Source organism: Gobius niger, assembly GCF_951799975.1.
Source record: "Gobius niger genome assembly, chromosome: 23".
Classification (NCBI taxonomy): Eukaryota; Metazoa; Chordata; class Actinopteri; order Gobiiformes; family Gobiidae; genus Gobius; species Gobius niger.
In genome coordinates, this window is record NC_136874.1 from 10,520,906 (window position 1) to 10,543,492 (window position 22,587).

The 22,587-nt window shown below is 43.6% G+C and overlaps 3 protein-coding genes across 16 annotated transcripts in view; 2 read left to right on the forward strand and 1 right to left on the reverse strand.

The window, feature by feature from the left end:
* Positions 1–2,206, forward strand: part of dmd (dystrophin) — a 163,261-nt gene extending 161,055 nt beyond the window's left edge. For all 14 annotated transcript variants that reach the window (XM_079581873.1, XM_079581867.1, XM_079581874.1 and 11 more), the window contains one exon: positions 2,037–2,206. Coding sequence is in view for 2 of the 14 variants with exons in the window: in XM_079581867.1 (XP_079437993.1) it covers positions 2,037–2,155 (119 nt within the window). In the remaining 12 variants the exon portion in view is untranslated. The remainder of the gene's footprint in view (positions 1–2,036) is intronic.
* A 3,352-nt stretch (positions 2,207–5,558) lies between these two features.
* On the reverse strand, positions 5,559–8,410 carry LOC306981983 (adenosine receptor A1-like; the record flags this gene model as incomplete). The annotated part of the gene is made up of 4 exons (XM_079581724.1): positions 5,559–6,203; positions 6,309–6,493; positions 7,289–7,423; positions 8,204–8,410. 4 exons carry the CDS (start codon positions 8,408–8,410, stop codon positions 5,660–5,662), a joined length of 1,071 nt encoding a protein of 356 aa, XP_079437850.1. The 3' UTR covers positions 5,559–5,659.
* Positions 8,411–9,621: 1,211 nt separating this feature from the next.
* On the forward strand, positions 9,622–16,622 carry gtf3c3 (general transcription factor IIIC, polypeptide 3). Its single transcript, XM_079581766.1, has 19 exons — positions 9,622–9,874; positions 9,961–10,030; positions 10,199–10,578; positions 10,666–10,789; positions 10,855–11,046; positions 11,133–11,298; positions 12,139–12,286; positions 12,365–12,527; positions 12,924–13,024; positions 13,189–13,360; positions 13,439–13,641; positions 13,819–13,920; positions 14,587–14,719; positions 15,082–15,307; positions 15,389–15,443; positions 15,600–15,735; positions 15,871–15,995; positions 16,064–16,216; positions 16,348–16,622. The coding sequence occupies exons 1-19, from the start codon at positions 9,782–9,784 to the stop codon at positions 16,468–16,470; spliced, it is 2,865 nt and encodes a 954-aa protein (XP_079437892.1). The 5' UTR covers positions 9,622–9,781; the 3' UTR covers positions 16,471–16,622.
* Positions 16,623–22,587: the final 5,965 nt, after the last annotated feature.

Genomic DNA, 22,587 nt, shown 5'->3' on the forward strand with positions numbered 1-22,587 from the left:
GATCGATGTTTGGGATGCAACTAGGATTGATATAATTCACCTCGCTCGATGGATGATCATTCATCCAGTGCCGTTTAAAGGAATAGGCCACCGTTTTTACATACTAAGATATGTACTTACCTCACTTTAGACGTGTTAATATATCCCCGTCTGGTCTTTGTCCGTGCGCTCTGTCAGGCAAACGGAGCACATACGCAGCCTCTCCCACATGTCATATAGCTCCAAAAAAGCTCACGATAGAAGCTACCAAGCTCTTCCACGTGTTCCCTATTTAAATAAAGTTGCGTGAAGTGTTTTCATGCGAAGTATATTTACCCAGAAATGTAGCATGTCGATTTTATAAGCAAATAAAAAGGGGGACTATATTGTGAGGCGTAATGATACGAGGAGCACAGCGTCCGCGCAGTAACTCCTAAAGACTTCCCCGCTCACTTCCGTCAATAACCTTTAGGAGTTACTGCGCGGACGTTTTACTCCTCGTATCATTACGCCTCACAATATAGTCCCCCTTTTTATTTGCTTATAAAATCGACATGCTACATTTCTGGGTAAATATACTTCGCATGAAAACACTTCACGTAACTTTATTTAAATAGGGAACACGTGGAAGAGCTTGGTAGCTTCTATCGTGAGCTTTTTTGGAGCTATATGACATGTGGGAGAGGCTGCATATGTGCTCCGTTTGCCTGGCAGAGCGCACGGACAAAGACCAGACGGGGATATATTAACACGTCTAAAGTGAGGTAAGAACATATCTTAGTATGTAAAAACGGTGGCCTATTCCTTTAAGTGTTGTGTGATCTGTGCACCATACAGGGAAATACATGAGCCCCCTGCCATTGGCTCGGCTTTCCTACAACTAGATCTTAGAACTGTTTTCTACCAACTAATTGATATGGGGCTATTAGACAGCATTTGGGGACACTAAACTAAATTACAACTAGTACCAGTCTATTCTACTGAAAGTAAAGCTTGGTACAGCATTAGTAAAGCAAGACAGTGAAACCCTTGCTGAGTTCCACAGCAGAGAAGTCACAGTGTGCCCGGGTGCAGTGACATTCACTCTTTAAAAAGATATATGTAAATATAAACATATATTATTATACATGTAATGAACCACCCCCTGCACGGTGCATAGACATGTGTAGCCTGATCGTTTCAGACAGCCATTCCAAAAAAAACGATTACATTCAATAAGCTGTGCCTACTGAATCCTGAAACACATTATTAATGTTTGGGGGAGCATATGAAACAATATGAAATATTAAACACACTCACCTTTGCTTGTTGACTCTGCCTTAAGTATGTAAATCCAAAGCAAATGCATAAACTAATGATCAGAGACATGTGAAATCTAAGATATATGCAGATTTCATGCTTGTTTGAACTGAAGTATTGCAGTGAAATGATTTCATCTGCTGCACTAATGTGTATCCCTACAGTAGTGTTGGTCTATTTTCACAGCTTTAGCTTTATACTGGCATTACATGGGGTATTGAATGAATGTAAACCTTTATTACCCAAGAGGGGGATTTGTGTTGCACCGAGAGCATAAAACACACAAGCAACAACACAACACTTGTAAAATACTAACAAATGAAGCAAGTATACTAGCGCGCCATAGAGCAAATGGATGTCATTAGTCCAGCGTAAACTTGATAGGGCTTTATGTTTTCTTATAATGTGATCCTTATTTAAACAGGAAAGTCCAATGGAGATTTGAGTATCTCTATTACATCTCTATTGCACATGCTTTAGTGGTAGTTTTTCTCTCCGCACTCACAGAAAGGCCCGACCCGGCAAATCACCTTTTTACTGCATCACTGTTCAGGAACACAAAAAGATTTGGAACAAAAGGAGAATCATTGAAATGAGAGATGACACAGGGATTGTTCCTTAGTGTCGTCACTTTACAATGCAGGGTAAAGCGTGTGCTCGTCTGATAAAGGAACGTCCTGACCTCTAAGTCTCATATTTCACCCACCACATCCTCTGGACGGTCATTCTAAACAGAGCCGTTTCCTTCCTCCCCGCAGGTCCCTCCATCGGCAGCCTGTTCCACATGGCGGACGATTTGGGCCGAGCCATGGAGTCCCTGGTCACCGTGATGACAGACGAGCAGAGCGCCGAGCAGCACGAGGCTCTGCGCTTCTGACCCCGCCCCCCCTTTCACGCTACAAGCTCCGCCTTCCCATCGCCCAAGCCCCGCCCCTTTACCCTCCAAGAAAACAAAACTCCGCCCCATGTCCCCCCCTCCTATCTCTTAAGTTCCATCATCCCATAAGTTTTTCCCCCCCGAACCCCCTTTCGAAACGCCAGTCCCCCGCCCGTCCGGCCCCGCCCACCGACCTGCCGCATGCTTTTTCTAGTCAAAACAACTGGATCGGAGCTCAACCGTTTACAAAGAGAATATATATATATATAACGTCTATTTTTGTGAAGGATTGCGACGTCGAGAGGAGAGAAAAAAAAAAAAGACAAAACACTATAACTTGTAGATTTGAGTAGTTTCTTAAAAAAAAAAATACGTCCTGAAAATTGTTTTATTATTAACAGAGGCTGATTTTTAAACTTCTATGCAATTGTATAAAATAAGGGGTATATCGGGTAGGGGCACAATGACAAGATACAAGTGTGTGTGTGTGTGTGCGTGTGTTGACGTGATCGTGTCTCCGCCATTTCTTTGTAACCGGGTGGAAAAACTTCAAGCATTTGACATATTTGTATGGGGGGGGGGGTTGGAAAAAAAAAAAAAAAAAGATTGTAATTATAAGGGTGCTTTTCGAGGTCTTTATAAACACTACTGGCATCCTGCAGTACAAGGCGTGAATGCGTGAGCGTGTGTTGGTGCCTATTCGACACATAGCGTTATTTAGATTCTGTTTCTTTTGTTTCTCATTCAAACGTGCATCAAATATCCATCCAGAGTACCATTATCCTTTTGTGATGGCACTGTACTAAGCCTGGGACAGAATGGGGATGGTTAAAGCCGCACTGTGGAACATTTCACCCTGCGAAAAGTGCAAAGACACAAGCATTTATTTAATTACTGGTGATTTTAATGGGGGGAAATATTTAAAAAAATGAATTCGCTCAAATTTCCTTCCAACTAACTCACAATGTGGGATTTTACCGACTTGTTTCCATGGCGATGTTGCTACTCTTCCCTGACAACAGGTCGCCAATCATTAAGTTTACAGTAGGCCCTCTTTCATAATGTTTTTTGTTCCGTAACCCAAAGTGAAATGGCATTACGGGTGTCTAACTGGGCAGTAGGTGTCGTTGGCATATAATCTGGAATGTTCCGCACTGTGGCTTTAAAAGCAATACAATGAGAAGACGTGGGTCTAGCAGGGAATGTCTGTATCCCGAACTCGAAAGGATGTCCGACATATGTAAAACATCGCAGCATTAGCTAATTGTAGCATTAATACAATCTTAACTCGTCCAAAAGCGTGTGATAAATACTGACTTTTTTCCTTTTTTTTTTTAGATATTCTTTGCGCATAGAGCAGCCAGTGTGTGCCAGGTGCTTTTTTTTTTTTTTTCCCAACAATGAACGCCGCAGTCTTGTCAAGGCTAAGCTGACTCATTGCAAATACAGTATATGGTGCTGCATAATAATATTAACCGGTGATAAGGAAAGTCTGCCTGTTGACTTGAAACCAAGCACAAAAAACCCAACCGCTTTTCCCGACAAATTTGAAACCGGATCGACCTTTTCTGTTTCAGGCTGCAGTTCGAAAATGCACTGGTAGTTTTAAGTTCTGTTACAAAACATAGAAGAATGTGCTCATTACGTTTATGGTTCAAACAAGGCTGCTAGTTTTTTTTGTTTTGTTTTTCGTTTTGGTTTTGCTTCCTTTCGAGCAGGTTAGGATGATGCAAGCTCTACCTCGTGCAAAATCAAGGCCCATTTTGCATTTGTCAAAGCCCACAGTGAGTCCGCCCGAGTGCATTCTGGGTAGTCCGGCCTGATGTCCCGCCCCCCCGACTACACACTGCTTAGTTCAATCTCGAATGTCCAAATACTGAAACGTCATTGTGCACTGCTGTCGTTTTCTTCAGTGTGTCCATCCTAGCAACTGATTTGTCTTTAGTTGAGCGTGATTTTAGCATGTGTGGCTAAAACAAAAGTTATTTAACGTTTAAACCGCTCGGAGAATCTCCAGTGTTAGGCGTGTGTCTTTATTTCTTTTCTTTTTTTTCTTGGCAGCATGATCCAAAAGTTTTTGTTTTGTTTTGTTTTATTTTGATCTAGACACTGAATTTTAAGTTTATTATTAACTTGTGTTTTCTCAACCTCATCGTCAAGTCGGAAATAACGCGTCAATACTTCACAACATATCAGATTCCACCAAATATATGCCTTACTACTGTATTATAAAATGCTTTACTGTATATCAATAAAGCACGCAGTTATGTTCATCCGACTGGTCTCCTCTCATTCACTACCAACATAGATGATATGCATATTCATACTTGGATAATGTAAAATGGCTTAATATAAATGCAGTGAATCTGTTATCTGAGTATTATAACTGTTAAATGCTGTGAAATGTATTTGAAACTTTACCTTTCATCAGAATAATACTAAAGCTGATCCTATCTGACAGCAGCTGAGCAAACACAGAATCAGCTTTCGACTCCAAATGTAATCTTTACCTAATCTTGCTTGTAATTTGTGAGGAAAAACTCTTCTGTTGCAGTTCTTTGCCCTCTAGTGGCGGCTGTGGTGTAGTGCAACCCTACCTCAAATCTGAAGAAAAGCAGAAGATACAACAGCTAAAGATGATGAAGGCAAAGGCTATTCCAGTGGTCTGTGCACGTGTGTGTTGGTGAACAAAAGCTCCTCCACGGCTCATCATTACAGTCCAATGTTCATCCAGGTGCAGACACAATGTGAACATGTATTTCAGGACTGTTTGGCAACTGCAAAAGCGTTTATCGGCCAAATCATTTCAGCAATATAATTGTTGCTGGATCGTTAGATAAGACATTTAATTCAAGCTTTATTTAGGTGTTTCTTTTTTAGATGTGGTTTTATTGCCAGTTCAAATATTTAGTCCCATTTATATTTATTTTCAATCACTTTGGTAGTGATGGGTGATCTTTTTTTCCCCGATACCTCATTTTAGTCAATATCGATACTGATCCTGGTCATTTCTTATGGGTAAATGGATTTCAATCAATATCCATTTCTAAAACTGGTTATTTTATATTATATGTTTAAGAGTTTATTTGACCGGTTGTTTATCTATGTCAGTTAAATCAGTCACATGAACAAGTATCAAATGATCCTTTTATGTCTATAATTGCTGCCACGCCTTTTATTTTACATAAGCTGATTAGTATCAAAACTCGTTGCTCGATATATACTTTAAAAGTAGTCACCCGTATACTTTAGACGACTATTTTATGAGTCCTTGTTTTTGTTTTTTTTCTTATGAAATGCTACATAAATGGCTTATTAAAGTTTGCTTCACACACATAGGCTTTACGTGCTCAACAGTGCCATGTTGTAGTGCACTGGTTTATGGGCTTTGTCGACGTATGTGGAAAACAAATAATGAATATACAATGAAATAAGTCAAGTGCATCTAATGGGCTATTGTACAAAAACAGTATTTACATACAGGCTCTGAAAATCCCAAATGTTCTAGTTGTGTTTGCAGCTCCACACGGCTCTCCACATGGCGATGAGGGCCCTTCTGAAGGACCTCATCCTATAGGCGTACAGGAGCGGGTTGACGGCCGAGTTTGCGTGGGACAGGAGGATGGCCACCAGTGTGAGGGACATGGGGACGTCACAGGTCGGACAGAAGAAGGCGATGCAGTTGATGACGTGTATGGGGATCCAGCACACAGCGAAGAGGAAGAGGAGTAAGAAGAGGGAGTTTGCTTTCTGCATTTTGCGCCGGCTCCGCAGAGCTTTGATAACCTTGTGTGGGTCACTTGGATTTGTCACAGTGAATATAGCGTCGATGGAAGGTCTCTGGTCAGGCGTGTCCATTATTCCCTCGTCCGACCCACTGCTGATGGTGCGCGTCCTGGCCTGACACATGCGGCGGACTTGGCCCCGGATGATGAGGAAGATGCGGGCGTAGATGACGAACATGGCGATGAGGGGCAGCAGCAGGAAGCAGAAGAAGTTACTGTACACCATGAAGCTCATATCGATCACACAGGCGAAGGTGCAAAACCTGGAACGACAGATAGTAGCACCCAGAGAACACAAAAGTCAGCAGTCGAACCCAGTCACAGGTGCCTGTATCAATACATCTGTAACTGCTCGTGGCTTGTCTTACACAGAGTTTTCCGGCTGCTTCTGCCAGTCGATAAAGGGCACACACCCCGAGAGCACTGCCAGGCTCCAGGTCAGCAGCAGGGCGAGGCAGGCCACCCTGTGGCTCATCAGCCGCTGGTACTGGAAGGGCAGGAGGATGGCCATGTAGCGCTCTGCGGCGACCGCCAGCAGACTCAGGATGGAGCTCTGGGACACAATCAGGGGGGCATTAATTAGTGTAATGCTTGATATTGTATATTTAGATTATTATTTTCACATCGTTACTATACAGGTAGATAAACACTACAGTGGAAGGAAAAAGTGAGTACACTGTTTGGAATTTCTCACATTTCTGCCTAAATTAGTCTCAAAATGTGGTAAAATCACAAGAATGCGTAAACAGTGTCTGCTAATACCACCCAAACATTTACACTTTACGTTTCCTGTCTTGGGGCATTCATATTTACAAAACTGCTGCAGTTCAGCGACATTCAAGGAGTGTACTCACTTATTCCTCCCTGTCCTGTGAATGTTTACATGTTCTGATCAATAAAAACATGATCAAATGTAATTGGGTGGTATTAGTTCAAGCAGACACTGTTTACTCATGATTATGATTTTAATAAAGATCGGACCACATTTTAAGACCAATTTAGGCACAAATGTAAGAAATTCCAAACTATGTACTCACTTTTCCCTCCCACTGTATTTACCACTTTTATATATGCATTCTAGATCAGCTGTTCTCAAACTTGTCATACAAAGTACCATCTCATATAATATTTGACCTTACAGGCATCATTAGGCCTAGACCTCTATGTGCAGGAGACCAGTGATACAGTGATAGTGCTGTAGTTAATGTACCCACAGGCACTTCATTTAATAAACTTTTCTGAAAATCATTCCTGACAGCATAATTGGGCCCTCCTGTGAAGTGGCCTGCACTTCATCTAAAGTCCATGTTGTCTTTCATTCGTGATTCCCAGATGAAGCTGCTCGTACCTGCGTGAGCACCATGAGGACACTGAGCATGAGCAGGCACAGCGGCAGGTTGTGGTGAGGTCGTCCCAGGTCAGTGAGCACTGCACAGGGGATGGCCACCAACCCGACCAAGATGTCCGCCACGGCCAGGGACAGCTTCAAAAAACAAACACACGTTCAATCCAAACCACTGACTTTAAACAAACTGTGGGCGTTATTTTAAAGCCACACAGCGGAATATTTAAGGTTACATGTTACTTTGTCGCAAGAGGAACTAATGTGTAGTGAGACTCTTAACTTAAAAGTATTAGATATTGTCAATGCTATTTATGTAACGCAGAATCAACTTTAGCCTTTGGAAATGAACCAATCATTTGTTTTTCTGTTGTCAAATTTAAGCAGCAGCATCTCCATGGAGACGAGCTGGTGATGTCCCAGTAAAGTTAAGACTCAGGTCTGAGGAGAGGTGATGTTAGTCAATCTGAGTCCTATTTTATTCTCTTCACTAGTAACATATTATGCAACCTGTCTTTAAAGTCACACTGTGCAACATTTCGCCAAATCAATAGAATGAGATACAAGCATTTATATTATTAAGAGATATTTTCATGGTTGTAAATAAAACTGACCAAACAAATGTGTGTTTGCAGTGAGTCGCTCACCTCTCCTCAGACCTGACTGTAACTGGGTGTGGGACGTCTCCAGCTCGTCTCCATGGAGATGTCGACTAAAGACATCCAAATTTAAGTAGGTTAGGTCCTCATCCAAATCCATTCTTTGATTACCCACTGCAAAAATAACATTTGCTGTGTCAAACTGGTCATTCGGAGCTTGTTTTGTATAAGCAACACTAGAACCCAAAATGTTACACAGTTTGCCTTTAAAATATCTATATTTTTATCATGGTAATAAACAGCTGGTACTTCTCATGCTTACCAGGAAGTAGTTGGTGACTGTGCGGAGTTTCTTGGTCCGCGTGATGACCAAACAAACTAAAAGGTTTCCGATAACCGCCAGCACAGCGATGATGAGCTCCAGGCTGATGTACAGGCTCTGGTAGTTCGGCCGGTACACAAAAGTCATCTCGTCCGTGCACACTGAGGGAGTCTGGTTCATCACCAGTGCACAAGAGTTTACAGACATCTCTCCAGTCCTCAAAATCCAAATGATCCAAATCCATCAGCAACTCTCTCTGTTTCTCTCCCTCCCTCTCCCTCTCTGCCTCCTTATTTGAACAAGTTAATAATGTATGTCCGACCAACACAGGGACCATTATATCTGTAAGTGACAAAAGCTTCATGTTGACATATGAAAATGCATCATTATGTGGATTTACATGTATTATATCTTATCTATTATTAATTTCACTTCATGTTAACTTTATACTATCACGTCCTCTTCTGTTATAGGGATTCTCAACCTGTCCCAAATGCCTCCTACTTGATCATTCACACTGCTCATTTTCACTATTATGCTATAAAACTGTGCAAAGCCATGGAAATACATTAATGCGAACCACGATGCGTGTCCCTCACAACAAGGCTGTGTGTATTTGTATTCAGCACTACATAAACAGTGTCAGTCTGTTTGATGAAAGCTGCAGTAACTAAACCAGGTCCTCGACAAAGGAAAAGAGATATGATTGACGTAAATGTGCTGCCCCTTTGTCCAAAGCAAATAGTCTTTGGACAACTGGCTATTGTGAGCGCTCCACGGGGACACTCTGAGCCGCACATGGGCTTTTCTGTATAAATAAATTAGGAGCTGTTACTGTAAAGTGGTACTGTGTAAATATTGTGGAATGCCTTCTGGTCTGTTATGATTACTGTACTTAGAAGAAGAAATAATTAAAATAGACAACCAGGAATAGCAGTAATTAAAAAGAATACTAGGAGAGATCAACATAGAAAATAAATAAACAAATAAATAAAAAGTTAAAATAGAAAATATGTAGTAGACAACTTTGCATGTTTATGGTCACATGACTTTTCCCTGATATTTTAAAGACATTTGAGCATTAACAGATATTCTGGCTTATTTATTGCTGTAACAATGATCCTAATTTTACATAAAAGAATAAAAAAAAACTCTGGTTGAATTATGATGGATTGTGTTTTGGTTGAGTAGTGGTTAACACTCTGGACTCTGAATAATGATAGATTGCTTTTATCTGCCAGATTGTAGATTTCATAAATCATAATTTCATCAAATACTGTTTTTCTCCTAAATGAACGTGCATTCAAACGCCTGTGCTTCATTCCTCATCCAGCAGGTGGCGGTCACGAGCGTTTAGGTTGCCATGGCATCAGTAAAAGAAGATAAAATATGTCACGTGACCTTTGTTTTGGCCATGCCGCACCATGGATCTGTAATAATATCGCAGATGGATATTTGAATGGATTTATTTCTCCAGAGACAGCGTATGCGTGCTTTTACGCTGACATTATTATGTGTTTGTGTAGCATACCTTTAGCTACATGTTCACCTCTTTCAATTCACGGTTAAAACTCCAAAATGTCGGGATTTAGTGCTGAGCTCATCGACTACCTCGAAGGAAAAATCACTTTTGAGGAGTTTGACAGAAGGAGAGATGCGCGGAAAGCCACAGTACGTCTTTATCAGAGGCATGTTTTTGATGCTATGGCTAACAACAGGCTCTTTAGAGAAGCTAACTCAGTCTGTGCATGTTTCAGGATCAACAGACTCCAGTTCAAGATGAGGAGGAGGCTGGACCGTCCACAGCTGGACCTTCTGAGAAAATCGGTATGAAATATGTCGTGGATCAACTGAACTTTCTACAGAACCTAATCTAGCTGTTGTATTTTTTTTATTACTGTATCATTTTAATACTTCTTCACGTTGATGGACATATTACTTGCTGTTTAAGATTCCTGCACTACTTCATTATTGTCCTAAATCTGTCCTCATCAGAGGGAGTCAGCCCAGGTGTCCAGATGGCATTCGCCTCTATCCTGGGACAGTCCCAACAAGAGCCCTCTTCGGAAGAGGAGGAAGGTGAGGAAGATGACGATGACGACGACGAAGATGAGGATGACGGCGACACTTTGAGCTACGTGGACGACACCAAAGATGAAGACTACAAGATGGAGGCCGAGGAGGACGCCCGGGAACAAGAGGGCACAGTCACAGAGGACAAGGCGCAGAAGAGAGGAGGAGGAGGAGGAGGAGGAGGGAGGAAGAGGGACAAGAAGAAGCCACCGCTGTCAGAAGACGATGAAGAGAACCCTACGGCCGGAGACGTGTTCGCGCTGGAGATGGAGCTGAACCGAGAGAGCAAGAAGCTGATGAAGGCAAGTCCAAATCGAGTGCTCAACGGAGGTAGAGAAAGCTCTGTGTGTGATCGTGACAAATATAACAACGTCTGTGTGTGACTTCAGGAGCGCCGAAACCGCAGCAAACTCCCCCGCGCCCTCAGAGGCCTCATGGGAGAAGCCAACATCCGCTACGCCAGGGGAGAGAAGAGCGACGCCATTCTAATGTGCATGGAAATCATACGGCAAGGTACGGCGCCAAATAAAATCTGACTGCAAGATTACCAGCAGTGATGTTGACTTTTCTTTTTGCAGCTCCTATGGCCTACGAGCCTTTCTCCACCCTGACCATGATATATGAGGACGACGGAGACATGGAGAAAGCGCTGCAGTTTGGCCTGATCGCCGCTCATCTGAACCCTTCGGACTGTGACGAGTGGGTGCGACTGGCCGAAATGTCTCTAGAGCAAGACAACATCCGCCAAGCCATCGTCTGCTACTCTAAAGGTGAGCTGCTGGATGCAAAAGCTAATAAATAATGCATAACAAAGTAAATGTGCGATCTCTAAAGCCTTTTTTTTGTTTCGTCTTAGCTATAAAGTATGACCCGACCAATGTGCGGTACCTGTGGGAGCGCTGTAACTTGCACATGCGTCTGGGCGAACACAAGCAGTGCATGGACGGATACCGCAAGATCCTGTCGCTCCTGCCCATGGAGGAGGGAGAGCACTTCATGCAGCTTTCCAAAGACATGGCCAAGTAAGAGAGCAACCAAAAAAACACAATGAACAAATGTAACACAAATGTGATGCAAAAAAAACCCCAAACCTTTCAAATGAGGCTGTAAGCTCTAGTTGAGAAGCTTTTGGATTTGAGTAAAGCCGAACTGGAGAAAATGGGCTCAGTTTAGGTGGGTAGTAAACAATATGGAGATTCTGAATCTAAAGCTGTGTAATCTGATTTATGAAATGTACCACCAGTTGAATCTGATATTACTCTATTGGAGCCCTGGGCAAAATACAGCCCGCGGGCCATATTGAGATGATTCAGTCCAGCCCACAACTTGTAGAGCATAAATTCATAAGATAAGATAAATTCATAATAAGAATAAAAGGAAAGAATTCCACAGGTGTCCAGCAGAGGGCTCTGACATAATAAGAAATCAGGACACATTTTGTGACTTGCAAGTGGGAAATGGACAGTCTGCCCTTGGGCAGCTGTGGCTACAATAGTAGCTTACTACCACGGAGTGTGGAGTGAATGAATATTGACTACATTGAAGCAGAGACTTCACAAGCACAGGCTTGTGAAGTGCAATAAGTGTAAGCTGTTTTTATGAGGCTACAGTCCTGCCAGGCTCATGATTATTCATTTATTGAAAAAAAGTCCTCAATATATTTTCCCAATCAAAACATTTTAAAATTTTGGAGCTTTTGTTTATGGACTCCGCCAATACACTCCCCATATATTATATTTATATCCCGATATATGTTTGAGTTATTGTTGGTGTGGCCTTCTGACTCAATTCAGGCTTCTCATGTGGCCCCTTATGCAAATGAATTGCCCACCCCTGCCTAAAGGTGTATGTGTTGTTTATAGGAGTTACTTTGAAAGCAACGACCTGCCCGCTGCTATGGGCGTGATCGAAGAGGCTCTCTCTCGACACCCCGACCTGGTCAGTGATGATGTCATCAACATGGCGGCCGAGCTGTACATCTCCAACCATGAGCACAACAAAGCCATACAGGTACAGGGGCTAAAGAGTGTGACTGCAGTGAAAACCATGGAGGTATTTAAAGAGGGACATTCTTTGTTTTTTTGCCAGGTGTTGGTGAAGTTTTCAGGAGTGCAGGTGGTCAGGGAGGAACCTAAAGCTGACTCTACGATGCAGACGAGCGCACCAGAGATGGAGACTGTTAAAGATGAAGCTGATGAGACGACAAATGCAGAGACTGAAAATGTGCCGGAAAAGCCTAAAGAAGAATATGGTAAGAGACAAAAATCAGGGAATCATAGTTACTTAATACTCACACAAAAAATATGTCCCATTTTTATTTACATTTTTTAAGTATACAATTTCTCAAACTCTAAAACATGTTCTCATCCTATTTTTGCAACTGTGGGTGGTAGTTAGCATTCAGAGCTCGAGCTGCCAACCAGAACAATACCAGTATTCATTGTCAGTTCAGCCTGAATTGAAAAGGCTTTTTGTGCTGGAGACAGAATTAGCTAACAATTAAATGTAATGATTGTAGATTGATTATCCCAGTTCAGTAGAAATCTGTTTCCACACATATATCCTATGTCCCATTCTACTTATTTGCACTTTTACTGCTGCTGCTTTATGTCTGTGGATCTGAAATAGCCTTGGTGTTTTTGCTTAGGTGAAATTACGGAGGTGCACGTACCAGACAGTGTCCCCGTGGACCTAAAAGCCAAGCTCATCGTCTCTCTCATTCACCTGCATGTTTTCAGCCCCCTGGAGGTAAACTACACTTTAATAACGTATATTAAAGCCATACTGCGTAACATTTCTCCCAATAATAAACAGGGAAACACAAGCTTTAATATTGTTATGGGTTTTTGTTGCTGAAATATCCTTTAAATTATTAAGAAGCTGTTAAAGTGATGTCTCTTTCTTGTTGGCAGGGGCTGGTGGCGTCTCTAATTGAACAAAGCCCAGAGGAAATTGGGGACTTGTATCTGGATGTAAGCGAGGCGTATTTGGAGGAGGGCAAGTACCTGTTAGCGCTGCCCCTGCTCACCTCTCTGGTCATATCCGAGAAGTACAACCTGGCTGTCGTCTGGCTCCGGCACGCTGGTAAATATTTAAAATCAATACAAATGAGTCACTTAGAGCGGTGTGATTTTCAACCGCCTGCGTGTTTTCTCCTATCAGAGTGTTTGAAGGCGCTGGGGCACATGGAGGCTGCGGCGGACAGTTACTCCAGAGTGGTGGAGAAGGCGCCTCAGCACCTGGAGGCGCGTCTGTCTCTGGCCACCCTCCTGCAGCAGCTGGGACGCCCCAAAGAGGCCCTCAAAGCCCTGGAGCCCATGTATGACAGTGAGACGCTGGCACAGGACTCCGCCGCTGCACAGAAGGCAAGTGCCAAGGCCAAAGTGCAGATATCGTGACCTCAGAGGGTGTACTCTTGAAAGTATACTGTTGGTCAACTGTCATGTTTAGCATCATAATAATAACAACAGTGGGAAAATGAATGAAAGTTTGGTAAGTTGAAGGCAGTGACAGTTCTATGTTCTGTTGTGTCCCGTGAACAGGAGCTGAAGCTGCTGTTGCATCGTTCTACTTTGCTCAAAACTCAAGGACAAACGGAGGGATATCTGGATTCAATGATCAGCATGATCTCCATGCTGCTAAAGGTAACACACAAACTGTAAGGATGTTTTATTTAACCATATATACTTTATTAAATGTTTTTCAACATCAATTATACTGGTATTTCACAAAACTTGAGTGTTACGTGGTGTTTTGTACAGATATAGGAGCCAGATATAGCAATAACAAAAAATAACACGATTCAGGACCTTCCGAGAACATAGCATCTCTTTAGAGGAGGAAGTAAAAAATGAGTCATCTTTAAAGTCCAGGTCCTTGATGATTCATTTTGACTTATGAATGTTATTCTTTCCGAAGGCAGGCGAGACAACATCTGTTTCAACCACTGGGAGGCGCTAGGTCCATTAATATTGGTCCGATCCTAAGCTGAAATCAATCAAGATGCTTTCTGCTTTACTAAATATGTTTTTTTCTGAAGGTTAAACCTTTATTAATCGCCTTTATAAATCTAATGTCTGTTTTACAATTATCTGCATGGAATTTTGTTATAGTACTTTTATTTCATTTGCATTTTTTTGTGGGTTGCATCACTATCATGTAATTGGCATTTTATAAGGTACACATAAAGCACATCGTATAAAACGGAGGGAAAAGTCTGGCCTTTTAGTTTTTCCAACAAAGCTGCACAGAGGGTTTATGTGGAAATTTGAAGGCCTCCCATTACCGTTGTTTGTTTTGCATTCGTTTAGGTGGCCATGCAGCGGGCCCGAGTGGCAGTCCGCTGCGTGAGCGTGTCCGGGGAGACTCACCTGAGGCTGGTGACGGCCCAAAGCGCAGAGCCAGAGATCACGGACCACGAGGCGGCCTACCTGGACAACACCGGTACAGTGCAATAATGTCGCCCAGCTCTGAATGTTCCTGGAAACAGACTGGTTCACAGAGGCCAGTGTTGGCAGGAGAAGCTGGCAGGGCAATATCCACTGTCAGCACCTATTAGCAGCTTCCATATGTGAACACAAAGCTTTATTGTTCATAGCAGTTTGAAGCCTGGATTGTTTTAGCCTGTTAAATCCTACCTTTTTAGTAGGTTTCCAAATAACACCATATGTTTACAGACTGCTGCCTCCCAAACAGGCGGCGTGCTTGTTTGGTGTGTGGCCACTGGATAAAAATAAACACACTCGTCCACATTGAACCAAGTCATTGTTTCTCCTGATAGACAAAATGTAATGTTGCATGTCCAGGTAAAACCAACGTGCTGTCGAAGGACGATTGGTGGCAGATGCTGAGGACCTGCCTGTTCACCCTGTGCGAGGTGCACCGGTACGAGGAGACCGACCTGCTCGTGGAGTCGGCCATGGAGTTCTATCAGTTCTACGACAACATGGAGAAGAGGAAGGAGCTGGAGTTCATCGGCCTGTCCGCGACCATCCTGGACCAGAACCACTACAAGGCCTACAACTACATCAGGTAAAAAGGGGGGGAGGTCGATATTCAGGCTCGGGTTGTGAGGAGGATTTTCATTGGTTAACTCTGTCTTTGTGGTTCTAGAATCATGTTGATGGATAATGTGAACCTGCCTCAGCTTTGGAATATTTTTAACCAGGTAAGTGAGGCCCAGAGCCAGATGCACTCCATTGCATTCAGCCTGCACTCCTTTTGAGATCTAAATCAAATTGCTCTGATAAGATTTCTGGTTTGGCGGCGCACCAAGCCCATCAATTCTGAATCTACTGCCACTTATATGTGTGTGTTTGTTTAGCTCACCACCAAATCCTTGCACCAGCGGCACCATCGCTTCTGTTTGCGTCTGCTGCTGAAGAACCCCGACAACCACGCTCTGAGTGTGCTGTGTGGACACAACGCCATGGTCTCAGGCAGTTTCAAACACGCCCTCGGTACGACAGCACATTTCTATTACTGTTTCCATAAGCTGCTGCAGTGGTATTTCCAAGATCTTGTATTTGTGATGAGAGAATCAACAATAGTTCCCCGCTATTGGACAGTTGTTAACCAGGTGCCTGTGTTTGTAGGTCAGTACGTCCGGGCGTTTCAAACTCATCCCAAAACGCCCCTTTACAGTCTCTGCTTGGGCCTCACTTACTTCCACATGGCTTCGCAGAAATATGTGGCCAAGCGTCATGCGCTCATCCTACAGGTAAGACCGAGTTCAGTGCAGCCTCAGTTCATTGTTTCAGAAATCCATTCTTATAGATTTCATTTCAGGGATTCACTTTCTTGTGGCGATACGTGGAACTGCGGGGAGAGTGTCAGGAGACCATGTACAACATTGGGAGAGCGCTGCATCAAGTGGGACTCACACATTTGGCCATTCACTACTATCACAAAGCGCTAGGTTTACCACCGGAGAAACTAGAGGTAAAGAGCACGATGAGCAGATCAATATTTAGACCAATATCTGTCCATTTTCTCTCACTTACACACAACCTTTTATGATGGACCCACACTATTTACTCATTTGAACAATGTTTTCCCCTGTGTTTCTTCAGGGCATTGATGACGACCAAGTGGATCTACGAAGGGAAATCTCCTTTAACCTGTCCCTTATCTATCAGGCCAGTGGAAACATGGAAATGGCTCACCAGTTAAGAAGAACCTACTGCGTTGTTTGAAATGCAGAAGCGAACTTAAAACTTGAATGTAAATCTCTTTTTATAATGCATTTCTGAGATCTTATATTGTGAGCCCTTGCTGTACATTTCTTTGTTACTGCCTGCTATTGTAAATTTGTATAAAGCATAATAATTGAGGGCAACCCTGTGTGTGGCTTCATACATGTCAAAAATGTGCGTTTTCTGTGTCATTGTGACAAAGACAGGCATGACACACTTTCTTTGTTATCGGCGGGATTACGGCTGACAGATTATTTGTCTCATTTAATCCTCCTTTCTGTGGAAACTGTCGACTCTGATCAGTCTTCCTCCTTTGTGTCCTCACCTCATGCTGTGTAATGATGACGTCCCCCTTTTCCTAAAGATCATATCATACCACCTACTCACTGACAAGCCGGGCTAAATTTACCAAGTTATGAGAAAGAAATGTCTGATTTAAACTTGTGGAAAAATACATTATGTGCCAGCAAGGTAAACTTCTTAACCTCCAGCTTCAGCTTTACCCAAATCTAAAGGTTGACAGCCTGTAGGCCAGTGTAACGCCTCATTTGAAGACCTACAAAACTGATCTAAAAAAAATGTTTGTCGCCACTCTTTGACATTTATTTCATTGCTTTTTTTTTTGCATTGTCAAATTTTCATCACGTTTTTGCCACATTTTTAATCAAATTTTTGTCACATTTTTGCCACATTTTAATCACATTTTTATCACATTTGTCAAATTTTTATCATATTTTTGCCACATTTTTATCACATTTTTGCCACAGGTCATTTGACATTTTAGCTCTGTGTAAAGCTAAAAGAAGTTAAATCATAGCCTAAAAAACCACAAACAACCTATATATGAAGTGGTCCAAAGCTAATTGCAGTTTGCTATTAAAACTACATACTTTTTTTTATTATTATTATTCAGCGATGGCGTTACTACAGACATAATAACAATAACAGTAACAGCAAAGTATTAAATGCTGAATAGGAGCATGAGGAAGACATTGTCTTAAATTAAATTTCATGCCCCCTTTTTAGCCTATATCAAGGTACAATAATACTTTACATCTAAATCAATGACTGTTTCAAATGTGTCAAACATTGGTTCTTGCCTTCGTATTTTCCAAGTACATTTTTTTTATACATTTTATTGAATTGAGTGATTGTGTTACATGATTTACATACTTAACATTCCCATGAATATTCGTCACTTCTCTTCCTTAGTACTGATATCACAAATCATCAAATCTTTCCGCACAGTAATGTTAATGAGCACGTCCTGCAGATGGCCCCCCAGCCTCAGCTTGGACACCCTCTCTCTCCACAAGGGGGTGATGGGAGGCGCTTCATCAGTTATTTTGAAGCCGAGCTCCCCGAGTGTCGATCGGGAACAACAACAGCCTGCTTTAAAAGTTCCCTAACCTTTATTCTCCAATGCCAATCTCCCCGTAAGCACCGCGGGGTCAGACCTGAACGCACTTTGGCACCGCGCGCGATCAACATGGGCATGAAGCGCCGCGGAAACCCAGAAGAAGCGGCGGCGGATGTGGAAGCGGTCGAGGCGAATGATGAATAAGATATGAAGGCGCCTGCCCAGCTTGGAGATACCACCAAGAATAAGCAAAGCGCGGCATGGCAGCGCTGGCCTTCAAGTTAGACGACCGCCTGAAGTAGTCCTTGAATGCGGGGCGAAGAGAGCGCGGAGGTGGCCGACTGACTGACAACACACCGAGGGGCAGCAAGCGAGCGTCACCGCGCCTCGGATCGCTTTAGCAGCGGGGGAAAGGCTCGGTGGTGGTGGTGCCCCGGGCCCGGATGGACACCCTTCGACATTGCTGAAGAAGAAGTGTGGAGTCTTTTTTTTTTGACGCACTGCAAAGGGTCAACAGCGAGAGGAGACGACGCGCGAGCCCGAGGTACGGTTGGATTCGATCGGGGAGAGATTTGCTGCGTGCATGGCGCGGGGGATATCGCTGTCTTTACGCTCTGCTTTTGCACGAATCGATGTCTCAACATATCATGCATCACATATCCAGGATCCCTCCTTATTGTGGCTGGGTGAAGTCGTCATTTCTGCAACATCGGCAGTAGAAAAGCACAATATTACGCGTAGAAGTATGTCCTTCAACTTGAATGAGGCTCAAAGGCTACAAAGAAAAGTGTTTATAACCTGCTCTTGCGCAAGCTGTCTGTCTAGATCACGTCCATGCTGCAACAGACCGATCAATCCCAGAATAACAACAGCTCATCTGCCCCTGTTTCCTCTTTAATAACCACGACCTAATCAGTATGCAAGCCATGGATAATGTAGATGGACGGGAAATACCTCAGTCAGATGTCCCTGAACACTGCACGTAATGCTGTGTTTACAGGCAGAGAGAGAGAGTGGGATTTTTGGGGGAGCAGTAGTTTTGCACCTGCAGCCACAGCAGGACAGGTGACAGATTGGAGGGGGAGGAAAGGTGTGGCTTCTCCAAGAACAGTGCAACATCATGAGAAAGTGAGGAGGTAAAGGTGCACAGAAGCCATCCTGTTCTTCAGACCGAGTTCTGAAGTTCATGTGATTTAGTTTAGCCTCTTTGAGCTGTTTAAGACGTGCACATTGAGCTGAATATTGACTTTAAAACAAACAGCACTCGTGTCATAGCAATACACATTTTCTGCAGGTTTAGTGGATACGTGAATTCATCAAAACCGCTTTGTCAGGTCTAAGATGCCTTTTACTCTTTGTCTAAACACAATTGAGTTTTCATATAGTTCTGATGGAATCGTAGCAATAACACAATTATTAGCTCGGCTTTTTCATTTCAAAAACAGTCTGATGGAGAGAACTGGAACAAAGCCAGAGCATAATGACACTTGGGCTTAACTGTGTCCGTCATGCACACAAACTTGTGTTCACAAGTGAATGCATAATTAATAGGTAATTATAGATGTCCTTGTTTGCATATAACCACCTAAACTAGTCATACATTACACCACCATTGTTAGCTCGATAGTTTTCAAAACATGGACAAACAATGAGTTTATTGATCAAGTATGAGCTGCTGTGATTGTCCTGGATTTTCTGTTGATCTTGGCATTTAGTTTTTGCATTCATTGTGGTAATATCTCAAACATGTAAGCCTTTTTTGGCTTAAATGTTCCCGTTGCTTGTTTACAAGTTGGGAAAGCAGTCTTTGTTTGTTTGTATACTTTATTGTCCCGTAGGGAAGTTTGTCCTCTGCATTTAACCCATCCTTCGATGCCGCTGGGGCATGAGGAGCAGTGGTCGACGGCAGTGCCGCGCCCGGGGACCCGTCTACATGATGTGGAGCCAGGCTGGTGGTCAGAATCACCTGGCTGGAGGATTCACCTATTGCACATGTTTTTAGTGGTAGGGAAAACCGGAGTACCCAGAGGAAACCTACTCAGACACAGGGAGAACATGCAAACTCCCCACATCGAACCTGGGACCTTCTAGCTGTGAAGTGGAGGCACTCACCGCTGTGCTACCGTGCCGCTGTAGTATTATGTTTAAGGGCACTTTATTGAAACTCATTATATCGGTTCATTTCCTCAGCGTACCTCTCCTCCCTGTCACATCAGGACACCACTTCAGTCAGTGGTGCCCCTGATCCACAAATGCACCCGCTCCACACAGAGGAATGCGATGGCTGTACTCGAGGGGGGGGTCAGGAAGCTGTCGTCCTCTGACAGGACCCCGCCTTATTGTTCTCCAATCACGCTCACAGCTATTTCGGGACTGTGTGATTGCTGCATTGCCCTGTCCACACAGTCTGAAGTCCGACTGACAGATTTGATTACTCATTCTCTTGTAAAACTAAACTAAACTTTGAATCTTGCATAATTTCAGTCATGTAACTGACTCCACGAGTATTCTTAGCGAGAGGCCCCACCCAGTTGAAGGAGGGTTGTTTTGATTTCCGTGGATGAAAATTCCCATCCGCAAAAATTTATTGGAAGCGCCATGTGTTTTGTAAACATCATGAGTCCTCCGCGCTGGACTGGGGGAGAGCAAAAGGCAGCTTTTATGCGTCAGTGGGTTGCTTGAACAGCGCACAGCCTGTGCAGTTTACCAGCAGCATCACAGTATATTGATGTCTGTGCCGGGCTCTGTTTTCTCTGGGTTGGAGGTGTATTTTTAGTCACAAAGTCTCAGCGGGTAAAAATAACTTGCAAGACTTGGAGCGGCTCCATGATATCTTCAGTATCTCATGCAGCTTAAGCACAAACGAATGGCTTAATTATGACCAAATTAGTGCTTATCTAGTACATTATGGGTTGAAGAAAAAAGGCTTGAACTTAAATTGTAATCTTTTTACAAATCGGTTTGCTCAACAACATCTGGCTTTGGTGTTCCGCAAGGCACCAACTGAGGCCACTTTACGTTCTATGGAAAACATACATTGAGGCCTGTTTGGTAAATATTTCTCCAGAAGCCAATGATGGACAAACGGGTTCTAAAAATAGCACAGTGGGTTCTTGTTGTTGCCAGTAAACAGTTTCCACTGGAGCGAAGTCTAATCTTGAATTGGGCAATCACAATCGCACCAATGCTCGCTAAAGGAATGCTAAGATTATGGGAATGGATTGAGGACACAGCCTTATAGCCCGACATACCACTTTGAATAGAGCCATTGTCAGGTTGGAAAAACGATACTTCACTGTGCTTGGTTTTTCCCCAAAGGGTGAAGTGAGTACAGTATCTGTTGCACATCGCCGTGTAATCGACCGCCATCGCTCAGAGACGCCAGGGTCGCGGGTCATCGATGACTCAGCGCTTCCTGCCAAGTGCGTCTGCCAGCCGCTCCCCCCGGTCCCCACTGTCCAGGAATGTATTTATAGATAACGCTCCATCTTGCCTGTACCATTTCTCATCGTGGAGAGACAGGAATCGCACCTCCTGATTTGGGGCACACACAAGAAGCACATTTTACCATTCTGATTGGGGAATACTAACGTCTGAGGTCTTCATCCAGTGCATGTGGGAGAGAAAGGGAATTATGCAAAAGGGGGAGGGGATAATATAGCCCATATCTCGTGAAGGGTCATGAGCTGACCTTGGAGCTTTCAGAATGCCACATGTAAATGAAATTGTCATGTAGATGCCTGAATGGGTGGAACTATAAGGTCAAACAAAACATTGGCACATTTTCTTGGTAATAATATGGAAACAGAGCTGCGACCATCCTCATCAAGCTCTCTGATATTAACCCACAGTGAAAGTTGACTGTCCGGACGAGGCTTTTTCCCCGCTGCGTGTGGACCGATCCCTGTCCCAACGCCGGGATTAAGCCTCCGCCACCGCACAACCCCCCCCCCCATTCTTTGTTAATCTCACCGAGGCCGAATCAAGGCCACCTTCCTCCGCGGAGCGCTTCACGTGCCCTGCGATAAGTGTGTGATTTTTTTTTTTGTTGCTTTTAACAAGGACGGGGACGGGGCTGCTTTGTGTGTCGGCGCCTATCTACCCGTGCTGCCGCGGGACTTTAATTTGTGTGGATTTTGGCTCGCTGACAGGGATTGGAAGGGACTGAGTGAGGTTTAATTCATCAGGGCAGATTGCACTGTCCACATGGCCTCTGTTTTGCGACTTGGCTGGAGCGCAGGCCTCTGTCTGTGCAGATGTGTGGAATAGAGCGGAGTATTACAGTACTAGTATTTGAAGCAGGCCCAAGGTTATCAAAGTGTGTTCAAAAGGGTATTATCGTATTAGAATGGATTGTGCTTGATACTAGCTGACGTTTTATCAGTCTGGAAAGCCGTATTCACCTCTTACATTGGAACACAACACATGAGAAAAGTTACTTAGCTCATGTTGTATTTATTATTCTCAAACTGCGTGTATGTGACTTCCTCTCGCCGCGCTCATTCCTCGGCCCCCCGGGAGCTCTGTTTATGCGCACGCACTCGTATCCGCAGGAGGGAGCAGAAACAGAACATGACGCCGTACTCCTTCATTAGCGCCGGCGTCGCGAGCGGAGACGGGCCTATCTTGTGTGTGCAATGGCCCGTCGCCGTGGCAACAGCGCGGCGCAGGCTCGTGGTGGGAAAGTTGCGGGGATGGATCAGGTAGAGAATCGGCGCTGATCCGACGGGCTGTTGTTGAGATAAAGTGGACTCAAA

Bases quoted from the DNA above. Each gene is read 5' to 3' on its own strand.
- gtf3c3 (XM_079581766.1), top strand. From the start codon at position 9,782: ATGTCGGGATTTAGTGCTGAGCTCATCGACTACCTCGAAGGAAAAATC. The intron at 13,025-13,188 runs GTAAACTACACT...TCTTGTTGGCAG, and splicing joins ATGTTTTCAGCCCCCTGGAG to GGGCTGGTGGCGTCTCTAAT. The intron at 14,720-15,081 runs GTACAGTGCAAT...TTGCATGTCCAG, and splicing joins GGCCTACCTGGACAACACCG to GTAAAACCAACGTGCTGTCG.